This window comes from Rhinatrema bivittatum, chromosome 4, assembly GCF_901001135.1.
Source record: "Rhinatrema bivittatum chromosome 4, aRhiBiv1.1, whole genome shotgun sequence".
Taxonomy (NCBI): domain Eukaryota; kingdom Metazoa; phylum Chordata; class Amphibia; order Gymnophiona; family Rhinatrematidae; genus Rhinatrema; species Rhinatrema bivittatum.
Window position 1 is genome coordinate 354042431 of NC_042618.1, and position 12915 is coordinate 354055345.

General features: G+C 43.8%; 1 protein-coding gene across 1 annotated transcript in view; it reads right to left on the reverse strand.

The window, feature by feature from the left end:
- Positions 1–12915, reverse strand: part of COIL (coilin) — a 53266-nt gene that overhangs the window by 35997 nt on the left and 4354 nt on the right. The window contains exon 3 of the mRNA XM_029600699.1: positions 2036–2143. Within this exon, the coding sequence (XP_029456559.1) occupies positions 2036–2143 (108 nt within the window). The remainder of the gene's footprint in view (positions 1–2035; positions 2144–12915) is intronic.

Below are 12915 nucleotides of genomic sequence, written 5' to 3' on the forward strand. Positions count from 1 at the left end.
CTGGCTCATCCAGTCTGTCAAGTTAATTCTGGTCCACATTGCTAAGAGTATCTCCCAGCTGCCAGCTATAGGAACTTGACCACTACTTGTTAACTTTACTATCAGGATAAAAAGTCTTTGCATGCTTAGTGTACTGCTGAAATCAAAGTGTTGAAGACTTCTGCCTTTAGGTTTACTCCAAAGCTTTACTTGCCTCTCTGCTTGGCTCGACATACGTTTTTGAAAAATTACCGTTCTGGTTGTGACCTTCACGCCTGCAAGCTCAACCCCATTTTGGATTATCCTCCACAGGAGACTTCACACAACATTAAGACAATTTCTTTAACTGTTGATTTCCTGGGCTTCTGTCCCTCCCGACGCAGCCCATGTGGCAAAACACGGTCCGTGTCGGGGGACCGAAACTTTTCTTCAAGCATTCATGAATAAAGATGGAAATGTTGAATTTAACCTTTTTATGCTTCATCTTTTGAGTAATCCAGTACAAGGTTCTGCGAACTTCTTTAGCGCTATACCATTCGCTATTGTGGTTTATACTAATTGTGTATACCGCTCATCATCTCCACTTCCCAATGGCTATTAATATTCTCACAAAACACGTTGCAAACAAATTTGAAAATTTTATGTGCTTGGGAATTTATCTCACAATGTGGACCATCATACCACCCTTGGTTGGTTTAGGCAGTAAGCCACGCTTTCAACCATAACGGGTCATATTTAATCATCGGTCCGGAATAGTCTATTAAATTCCTTTTAAATTTCTTCAATTTTCTACTTTATTAAATTTACTTTTTTTATCGTTTTTTTGTCCATTTATAATAAAATGTTTTTAACGGAGTAAGAAGCGGAATTGCCTTACTTGTGCGGAGCGCCTCAGCGCTTCCGAGGTAGTGCCTTCACTCACTTGTGCAGAGCGCCGCCGCGCTTTCAAGATTTCGATTTCAATGCTGCCGTGCTTAAAAGGCAGCAAATTCCGATCGAGGGTGCTCGTGTGACTTAGAGCTCCTGTAGTCCGACGTACGTTTCGCAGTTGTGCTGCTTCAGGGACTCTGTGCCTAATCGGAAGGTTTAGGCTTAAGAAGAACACAAGGTTAGTTCCCGCCAAACTCTTTCAATATTTAAATGCCTTCGTATTTGCTTACGTCTAATTCATTATAATGCCGCGTTCAGTCGCCTAATGCTCTTACCGGCATTTGGACAAAAAAACGATAAAAAAAGTAAATTTAATAAAGTAGAAAATTGAAGAAATTTAAAAGGAATTTAATAGACTATTCCGGACCGATGATTAAATATGACCCGTTATGGTTGAAAGCGTGGCTTACTGCCTAAACCAACCAAGGGTGGTATGATGGTCCACATTGTGAGATAAATTCCCAAGCACATAAAATTTTCAAATTTGTTTGCAACGTGTTTTGTGAGACAAGTGTGTTCGTTGCACATTTTTCATTAACTGTTTCTGTATAGTGCTATTAATATTCTCCCCATTTTCAGAGGCACTCCAAGCCTATCCTACCCAGTCCAGCATATCAGTTACAAACATTATGAAAAGATGAATAGTGTGGCTTACTGTTCTCTCATTGTGGCTTTAAAAATTCAAACGTAGGCTACTGAACTTCCTATGGTGTTAAAAGAGATCATAAGCACCATGACATTAGCAAGCAAATACAAGTCATGGGGCATTTCGCCCTGCCAGCCATTTAAATGGCCAAAATAGTCCATGTTTTGACATTCTAAAATAAAATCATGTGCCCTATGAGTCTTTATTCTACTAGTAAAGGTTCAAAACAATGGCTTATTTGGTGGAGTTTTACTCAGGCTATTCTGATAATCTAAAAGGTACAGTTATCAATATAATTATTGAAAAAAAAAGAATACATGGAGAAAGTAGCATTAATAACTGCTTTGATATTATGGTTGATTAACTACATATCCAATCTACTATCTACAGTGGATAAGTTACTCATTTGTTAAGAGTAATCAAAGTGGTGCAAAGAGACATCCATCATGCAGAGGTTGTATATTTTAAATCATTAAGTACCTTGAAAGCGATTTTTTCCCCTATTTGAGGGGGTGCAGCTAGCAGAGGCAAAATACTGTAATCCTTCTTTAGGACCTCTGGTAGAGTCTTTGGGATCTCTGGTGGATTCTGTAAAACAATGACTCCCATTCATCAAACTCATTGAAATAATAAGTCTTGCACTGGTACTTATTTATTTACAGACATTTGATATTCTACTCAATAATCCCTGCAGATATGAAGCTCATAAAGACCAGCATAACAGGCAATAAAACAACTGTCACCTTCTGCTCACCATCTATAATTTAAGAAGAAGCGGCAATGTTCAAAATGGTAGAACAAGATCTTGAGTATCCACTCCCACAGAGAAGCCAGACATCCAGGATTCAGAATAAAAATTTGATTACAGTGGGCTCTGGCAGAATAAGGCCTGTGACGAAGAGATACCCACTCTTCCCGCTGGTATCCCTGCTGAAATGATGTCTGATTAGTCATTCAATGTACCCAGAAACCCTTCAACTTGATTAAATGTCCTAAAAGAAAGATGCTTCTGCTGGGAGATTCAATCATCAAAGGAATCAACTTGGGAAATCATTATGATGGAGACACTATAGTTAAATGCCTTCCAGGATCCTCAGCTAAAAGAAATGCAAACCAAATTGTCAACACAATTATAGAAGAAAGTAAGAAATCTGTCATCAATGTTATAATCCCTCTGGGGACCAATGACCTTGCTAGAAACAATACCCATAAAGTTCAGAAAGATTTCTAAAATCTATGGAAAAAGATTAGACACATGGCTAAGACTATTGCCTTTTCAGAAGTATTATCTCTTCATGGAAAGGGAAGGTCATGCCATATAGATAACTTCGATGCCTGGCTCAAAACCTGGTGTAAAGAATGTGGTTTTGGATACATTGGTGGCTGGGGCCATGTATGGAGCAATAGAAGATTATATGGTAATGATGGCCTACATTTATCAATATTACAAAAAAATGCCTTAACCAACACACAAGAAGATGTATTCGCCAGATTTCAAAAAAACGGGGAAGTAGTGCACTTTTTTTTAATGCTCACAATTTTGGAAAAATGTTTGAAAAATATGTTTAAAGATGGACCTATGATTAAAAGTGTGCCCCTCTCACATCAATGGCTCTAAAAGATAATAACTAAGGGGTTTATATGATGGTCCCATAAATCACAAAATTTATAAAAATTGAAATCTGGCGAAGTGTGGGCTACATTTATCAATGGCAGGAAAGAGGATACTAAGTGAAAAATTCAGATCATACATTATGAGGCATTTAAATAAGGAACAGGGGTGGCAAGGAGGTGGCCAGTGAACTTGGCATGTCACCCTCAAGCAAAACAGGAAGAGGGAAGAGAAAGTAACAAAATCAATCAGTTAAAAAATGCAGAAAGGTTGACTAGGAAGATCAGCTGGAAAGCTATGACTACTAATGCTAGTGTTTGAGATCTGGTCCTCCAGAGGGAAGGAGCTAATAATCTGTTATGATCTGCTCCTCCAGAGGGGAGGAGTTAGCAATCTGTTATAATATGCTCCGCCAGAGGGGAGGAGTTAGCAATCTGTTAGGATCTGCTATGCTGATGAGAGGAGCAATCAGATGAGAGTTAGCAGTATGTTGTGCTCAGCTCCTGAAGTGGGAGGAGTGAGCACTCTAATGTAAATAGGTGAATCCTTGGGCTGATGGCAGATGACAGCGCCCCCAGGAGGATATCCTGAGAGGAACCACTGGCTAGGCTTGGGTATGGAGACAGACACAGATAGTTCTTTATTAGACAGGTTAGTAGAACCACCAGAGGTGGCAGTAGTGAGCTGATATGCCCGGCAGGGCTGAAGTCCCTCAGATACTAGAACTGCGATCCCAGGGTTGCTGAGCTGTAGAGAGACTATAGACAGTGAGTAGACAGGTTATGCTGTATATGTAGCCAGTAGTAGATGACACACTCACATAGATTCTTAAAGAGGCTCAGTGGCTGGAAGGAGTTAGGCCCTCGAGGAGCGAGTACCTGGTTCCAGGGAAAGCTCTGAGAGAGTGGTGGTAACTCACGAATGTCTGTATCTGCGATAGCTTCCAGGCAACAAAGAATCTTCAGAGTATTCAGGAACATGGGCCCTCGAGGAACGAGTACCATTTCCTATCTGCAATCTGAAATAGAGAAAAGAGAGCGAGGCTCCCGAGGAGCTCGTACCTCTGGTAAGTCCGAGGAGGCAGAGTAGCTTGGACGAATTCGTATTCCTTGACAGAGTTCGATTCGTAGTCCTTGCTAACTCAAATCGTAAGCGCAAGTGAAGACCTTTTATGTTGGAAGCGGATGACGTCAATACAGGGGGACGCCCCTGAGGTTCGCGCCCCCGCTGGCACATACTTCATAGCGCGCGCCCTACGTCATCAGGAACATGGCGGATCCGCAGCGTCGAGCCGTCCCGGGGACGCCGGGGAGAAGCGGCATGGAGGCGCCGCGGCAGCAAGCTGTCCATCCAACCTGGAGGGAGTCACCACAGAGGTAGAGAGGGTGGAGCGAGGGCGTAGAGCAGGCACGAACGCAACAGCTAGTAATGCTAGTACTCTAGGTAACAAAATCCCGGACCTGCAGGCCCTAATAGTTGAGACAGACTTGGACACTGATGTGGTTACGGAGACATGGTTCACTGATTCTCATGACTGGAATATGGCCATCGCTGGCTATAAATTGCTAAGAAAGGACAGAGAGGAGGAGTAGCTCATCAAAAACAATATCCAAGCAACTGAATTGCAAGGGATGTGGGGTAGTAAAGAAGCTTTGTGGACTGTCCTAAAAAAGAAGATGGTACTTCCATTTTTATTGGTGTGATCTACAGGTCACCAACTCTAACAGAAGAACTGCACAGAGAACTCAAAGAAGACATCCAAAAGGTGTGAAAGAAGGGCAAAGTGTTGCTTGTTGGAGATTTTAATCCGCTGGATGTGGATTGGAGTATCTCTTCTGCGACATCTACGAGAAATAGAGAGAGAATGGATGCCTTCAAGGGGCTCTGCTCAAACAAATGGTAATGGAACCCACAAGAGAGGATGTGATACTCGATCTAGTACTTTCTAATGTTGATAATGTCTCTAATGTTCAGGTAGGTACTCACCTGAGCACCAGTGATCATCAGACAGTATGGTTCGATTTTGCAAATAAGATACAGAGACGACACATGAAGACAAGAGTTTTGAATTTCAAAAATACACTTTATCAAAATGGGGACATACCTGGAGGAAAAATTGAAAGGCTGGGAGAAAATGGGTGAGGAGGAACAACACTGGGCCAAGTTAAAAGAAGCTATTACAAAGGCAACAACTCAATATGTTAGAAAAGTAAACAAGATTAAGAGGAATAAGAAACCAATCTGGTTCTCTAAGGAAGTGGCTGCAAAAATAAAGGCAAAAAGAACAGCATTCAAGTAGTATAAAAGATCCCAAAAAAAGGAACACAGAAAAGAATATCTGTTAAAACTGAGGGAGACGAAGAAAGAATTAAGGAAAGCAAACTGTCAAGCAGAAGAAAGGATGGCCAAAGAGGTAAAGCAAAGATACAAAACATTTTTCATATCTATCAGTGAAAGAAGAAAGGTCAGAAGTGGTATAGTGGAATTGAAAGGTGACAAGAAGCAATGGAAGAAATGGCAGAAATATTAAACAAATACTTCAGTTCGGTATTCACTAAAGAAGACCCTGGATAAAGGCCCATTGCTGACTAATAAGACCATGGATGGGGATGGAGTAGACAAAACTGTTTACAGAAGAGAATGTATGGGAGGAGCTAGGCAAAATGGAAGTGGACAAGGCCATGGGGCCGGAGAGATACACCCCAGGATACTGAAAGAGCTCAGAGATGTGTTGGCGAGTCCGCTGAAGGATCTGTTCAATAGATCCCTGGAAACGGGAATGGTGTCACGGGACTGGAAGAGAGTGGTGATGGTCCCTCTTCACAATAGTAGTAGCAGAGAGGAGGCCGGAAACTATAGGCCGGTTAGCCGCTCCTCAGTGACCAAAAAATTAATGGAGACTCTGTGAAGGAAATGATAGTGAACCACCTACAATCCCGGTGGGCCGAGTCATCAAAGATCCTCTTGAGGTGAACCTCCAACTTGCGATCTTGCACATTTCTTAAAGCGACAGCCCTCACTACCAGAATCTAGGTCTTCTTGGTTACTGCTGACACTGAAGCGTCAACTTTAGAGACAGCTATAAGCTCCATTGTCTCCTTCCACAATGGATAAAATTTTGCCATAGCTCTGCCAACCCTTAAGCTGGACTCTGGAGTGTCTCACTCCCGAACTACCAACTTCTTCACTGATTTATGAAAGAGGAAAGCTTTTGCTGGGCCCTGCAAACCATTCAACATGGGATCCCACTCCCTCCAGGTCAAACTCTTCTTGTGAAAACCTTGATTCCCAACTCTTGAAGCACATACAAAATCAAAGGCTAGAGCTCCTTTCTGTGATAAAGGCAAACCACTTTGGGATTATCCCATTCAGCCACCGGAACTTCCTGTGGGTTCCCACCCTGGTTTGCCACATAAGACATCAAGCCTGTTCCCAAGGAATCCCCCATATCCGCATCCTCTTGAGTCCTCAGTATCCTCATCAGTACCACCTGCCTGAGAGGAGAGGCCAAAAACACACCGAACGCTCGCCAAGCGCTTTCTTTTCAGCTGCATGGGCTTTCCCATTGGCCAGGGATCAACAGTGGACCGAAATCAGGACTTAGAGTGATCTCCTGCTGCCTTCCTTGCTAAATAAGCCTTATGCATTAGTAAAACAAAATCAGCAGAAAAAGGCTGTGATTCATCAGAATCAAGATCCAAAGGAAAATGCTCTAAATCAGAGCCTCCCTGGTCCACTCCGGGACCTGCTACAGTCAGTGACAACCACATTGGGGAGCCCCCTGTCTCCCCCAACTGCAAGCAAATTTAAGATTGCCATGTTCCCGCACTAATGGGGAAACCTCCATGACAGGCCTGGTCACCCCGAATCACAAGCAGGCTTAGAACCAGCGGCAGCCACTCCCGCAGAGCCTTCCCTGCCTGAAACACAGACAGAGCACAAGCTGCCCGATTCAGCTGAGATTACGATCCTCTTCAAGCACAGCATGCCTTGCCAAGCATCATTACCATGTGGCCCGGAGCCGTGCCCTGCCACACACCCGCACTGACCCCAAGAGAAAAGCCTCTCACCAGTCCTGCCCTCCCCCCCCCCCCCCCCCCGATCGCTACAGGGAATGGCTCCTGCACAACTAACCAAAAGACAGTATTTTTTTTTTAAACAAAACTTTAATGACCCAGCCTAGGACAAAAAGCCAAAAAGAGATACTTCCCTGCTATACCAGTTTGTAGTGCAGAACTGCCAGCAGGTCCCAATGCTGCCTTGTGAGGGATGAGGGATCTGGACTACCAGATGTCCACCACATGGACCTCAGGATCCAGCTAGCAAAGGGTCACCAACCCCCTGCTTGTCCACCTCAAACCAGGGTGCATGGTCCACCAGGAGCTCATGACCCTCTGGGAGGATCCAGAAATCGTCGTTATTTTTTTCCACACCAGATTTCAGGTTTTATACCATCTACCATCTGCTGGAGACAGAAAAAATACTGAGGGACTGCAGGTGGCACACTAGGTTATGTAGCAGTGTCGGTGAAACTGTCTCTGTCTCCATCTGCTGGCAGGGATGCAAACCCCAGGAGTCTGGACTAATCTGGGGCATGAACAGGAAAAACATGTTACAAACCTTTAACTGAAATGTCACTTGTTTTTAATTGAAATAGTGTAACTAACCTTTTTATATTTTCTTGAGACAGTCCTTGTCTTTCCGAGTTTTTGAGCTTATATATGCTGAAAACACCCTCAGTGTCAGCAGTTTGTCATGCTGTTAATTACACGTAATGATATGTGTGCATATACCGGACACATGGTAACAGACATATAAAGGGATGATTGTTCAACAATTCCAAGATTACCCCACAAATATGGCCTGTATGGGAGAGTGGTAAGAAGGAAGCCATGGCTGAAGAAATGCCATATAATGCACTGCATAGAGTATACAAAGAAACATTTAGGGGTCCCTACAAGCAGGTGGGAGAAGGTTACATGGTCCGATGAGATCAAAGTGGACCTTTTTGGCCTCAATGCTAAGTGATATGAGTGGCATAAAACAAACAGCACATCACCTTAACACCATTTCTAGAGTAAAGCATGGAAATGACAGCATTATGTTGTGGGAATGCTCTGCAGCAGTGGGTGATAGTGGGCTTGTGAAGATCAAGGGTAAGATGTATGGTGCAAAGTACAGGCAGATCTTGGAGAAAAAGTCTGCCACGGCCATGAGACTGGGAAGAAAGTTCACCTTTCAGAAGGACAATGATCCTAAGCACTAAGTATAAATGGTTCAGCAAAGCAATGGCGTGGCTCAGCATGAAGAAAGTGAATGCACTCAAGTGGCCCCATCAAAGCCCAGATCTAAATCCAATATAAAATAGGTGGCAAGACGATGACTGCCAAATTGAAAGAGCTCAAGCTATTCTTCCAAGAATAAGCAAGAACTACACCAATTCTAATTGACTCATGGGTATTATTGATGCAAAGGGGCTTCTACCAAGTATTGAGTCAAGGGGTGTGAATACTTATACAATTAAGACTTTTGGGATTTTTATTCTTAATTACTTTTGGAATAGTTCTATAATTGTTCTTTTACATTGAATGTGTAGAGGATGTTGGGTAGATCAGGGAAACAAACCCGTATTTTAATACATTTTGATTTGCATTATTTAGACCAGTGTTTCCCACCCTTTTCAAGCCCAAGGCACTCCTACATTAATAAAAATGGTTGTATGGCACATCAGCTTCCACAGAATAAGCAGTGCAAACATATGGCCAAAAGAAGAGCATGGAAGCACTGAAAGCTTCACCAGTCTCTCTTTCTCTTTCTAATATTAAAACAAAGGGAGCAAGGGGGCATAGATATACCAACTCCCTCTGTATGCAAGTGTAGGAGAAGGGAGAAGTCAGTGTGAGGTGAGCAGCTGGCTCAGTTAGTTACCTTGGCTGCCGCATGTGGCTCAAAGAGTGTCTCCACACTGCTGCTCCCAACACTCAGTCAGTCACATCCAGTGCACAATGCAGGCTTTTCCCTGTCCTGTCAGCCAGGGGATAAGACACAGGCTGGATTCAAAGGAGAAGGCACAGGAGGAGGAAGATGAGATTCTGTGTGTACAATATGCACTGTACAAAGTGGAGCCAGCTGCATGCTGCCCATTAACTATCAGACTTCACAGCTCTTGTTGTAGCTAGGAGGAAGAGGTATGCATGTTCTCAGAAAGGAGTTCCTATATGTTTAATAGCCACCACTGGTGTTGCAGTGAGGTGCGGAGAGCAGAGCCCTGGCACTGACCCAATTCTGAGCATCAAGCGGTGGGGACTTTTCCATGGTACACCTGATCAGGCTGAGGGCACAGGGGTTGGGAAACACTGTTATAAATAGCAGAATGTGAAAAAAATGTACAAAGATGTGAAGACTTTTGCAAAGCACTGTACTTGTAACTAGCAGAAGCAAATGATCCTACCCACAACCCCTCCCTGGATCTACACCTATACCTCTGAGTACTCTCCTCTCTAGAGGGCAAAAAGATATTCATTTATTTAATAGCATTTGATATTCTGCATTTTTCCGAAAGGTAGGCCCATAGTAGATTACATAATAAAGCACTGAGAATATAAGTAATGGATATGATAAGATTTCTGCTGTTATTTATAGCTTACTGCGTTAGGTAACATAGCATAATTTTCTTTTTCTTAATGCATTTTATGTATATTCTGATTTAGCACTGGTTTTCCAGGGGGCTAATTATTTTTGCACAGTAAAGGGTCTTTTAAAGGGAGATGTTTTAATGGGATAAGGTTATGTGACAAGATGGCCTGTCTTGATTATGTTGTATTTCTTGATGCTTTGTCGCAATAAACTTCAAATTTAAAAAAAAAAGTAATGGATATGGAAATGATAAAAAAAAAAAACACCTTGTCCTCAATGTCCATCTGTAGGCTCTTAAGAGCAGGACTGTCTCTTTAGTCCTGGGGGAATTCTGCGCTACCGTGGAGCGCAGAATTCCCTCCTATACAGAAATGCCAAATTCTGCACAGAAAATGGCAGAGGAAACCCTGGCATTCTGCAGGCGCCATTCATGGTGAGGATGAAGGTCCCAGCATATTGAGGATGGAGTGCGCCATTCACAGTGAAGATGAAGACCCCAGTGTGCCACGGGACGCACTCCGCTCACGGCGAAGATGAAGACCCCGGTGAGAGTGAGCGTGTGTAGAGAGGTGTGTGGGGGGTGAGAGAGGGGGATGAGAGAGGGGCAAGGGAGGGGGAGGAGGACAGGGTGTGAGAGCAGGAAGGAGGGGGGAGAGAGAGAGAGCAGGGGTTGAGCAGGAGGGTGTGAGAGAGCAGGGGGGATGCCAGAGAGAGAGGGAGCCTATATGAGGAGATTGTGAAGGAGTATGTGTGTGAGAGATTGGGAACTGGTGCGTATGAAAAAGGGATCGTGTGTATGTGAGGGTGCTAGCCTGTGTGAAGGGATTGTGTTTATGTGAGAGAGAGCCTGTGTGAAGGGGTATGTGAGAAAGAGAGACAGAGGTAGCCTGTGTGAGGGTGTATGCGTGAGAGAGAAAGGGAGCTTGTGTGGGTGTGTATGCAAGAGAGAGGGACCCTGTTTGAGGGGATGTGTGTGTGTGCGAGTGAAGGAGCCTGCATAAGGGTGTGTGTATGTGTATTAGAGAGGGAGCATGTGTGTGAGAGAGGGAGGGACAGAGAGAGCGCCTGTGTGAGCGGCAGTACTGAGAAAGGGTCAAACTCTGGGACTGGCGATAGAGTGGAAGGGGTTGAGCCTAGAGGTGGATGGGAGAGATACTGGCAGGTGGAGGAGTTGGGGCCTGAGAGGGCAAAGTGGCCAGGGGTGTAGGGAGAGTGAGTGGAAGGGGCACTCTTACAGTGAATTTCTAAGGAAATTCTGCACAAAATGTTTAAAATTCTGCATCTTTAAGTAATAACTTTTTCCTGTATTAATTTAAAATGTAATTACTTAAAGATTGTCATGTAAATTGTGTTATTTTGACCAATATAAAGTCTGCAGAATTTTAAATTTTTCTGCACAGAATTCCCCCAGGAGTATCTCTTGTATATATCTGTACAGCACTATATACAACTTGCAGTGCTAAATAAATGCTTAGTAATAGTAATAGAATGGGCAGGAGCTATTCCAGCAAGTACTTTGCATGGAAGCGGTGTATTCCTATATGTGCTTCAAAGAACTAGAATTAGGCCAGAAAAGTTTAATCTCAGATGAAGATTCAAAACCCTGACTTTTATTTCCCAACAGGTGGCTCACAATCTGAGATTGTACAGAAACAATCCAATAATATTGTGGTATAAACAGAAAAATTTGTCAGTTCCAGTCGTTTACATATGTTACCCATTTGGAAACCATTTTGGGAAGGTTTTTCTTGAGTATGGCAACCTAAAGATACATCCTTATGTTGCCAGCCTTAGGAATATGATGCTGTTCAATCCATGGCACTGAACAATTAAAATCTGTTGACAATTTCCTCATATTTTATTATGACTTTTGCTTACTGAGCACTTTTGAACTGCTCTATAGCAACTTTATTTTTCCATTTGAGGCAATTTATTAAATTTTATATGAAATAACTTTGTCCATGTGGTGATAACTTGTCAATTTGTGAGCTTTCTTCATGAAGGGAAGGAGCAGATCTTCAAAGTTAATTATGATGATGTCATTTATTATAATTCTGAGGAAGGCTCCTGTTTGGAACTCATAGTTTACTCCTGGGGGAATTCTGCACACAAAAACTGAAAATTCTGCAAACTTTATATTGGTCAAAATAAAGATTGTCATGTAAATTGTGTTAAGTAATTACATTTTAAATTATTACGGAAAAAAGTTATTACTTAAAGATGCAGAATTTTAAATATTTTGTGCAGAATTTCCTTAGAAATTCACTGTAAGTGTCCCTTCCACATACACACACCCTCATACAGGCTCCCTCACTCTCTCGCACACACACATCCCCTCATACAGGGCCCTCTCTCTTACATACACACCCACACAAGCTCCATTTCTCTTTCACACATACATCCTCACACAGGCTACCTATGTCTCTCTCTCACGCACCCCTTCACACAGGCTCTGTCCCTCACATACACAATCCCTTCACAGAGGCTAGCACCCTCACATACACACGACCCCTTTGTCATACACAAGCTCCCAATCTCTCACACACATACACACTCCTTCACAATCTCCTCATATAGGCTCCCTCTCTCTGAAACCCACACTCAAGCATCCCCCCCCACTCCCCCTCTTACCAACCAAGCTGTCTCTCACCCTTCCCACACCCCCTCTCCTCCCTCATACAACATTCTCTCTCTCACCGGCATCCCCCTCCCCTCATATAGGCTCCCTCTCTCTGAAACCCACACTCAAGCATCCCCCCCACCCTCTTTCACACACTCCCCATCCCCTCTCTTACCTCCAATGCTCTCACACCCTCCTGCTCTCTCACCCTCCCCACCCCCCCTCTTACCAACCATGCTCTCTGTCACTCTCCCCTCTCTCACACACACATTCTCTCTCACTGGCATCCCCCCCATGCTCTCTCTCACCCTCCCCGACACACATTCTCTGTCACTGGAATGCCATGGGACGCGCTCCGTTCGCGGCGAAGACGAAGGCCCGGCGCGCCGTTCGTGGCGAAAAGGGAAGGCCCCCGTGTGCCGCGAACGGCACGCCGGGCTTTCATCTTTGCCGCGAACGGAGCACGTCCCGCAGCACACGGGGGCCTTCCTT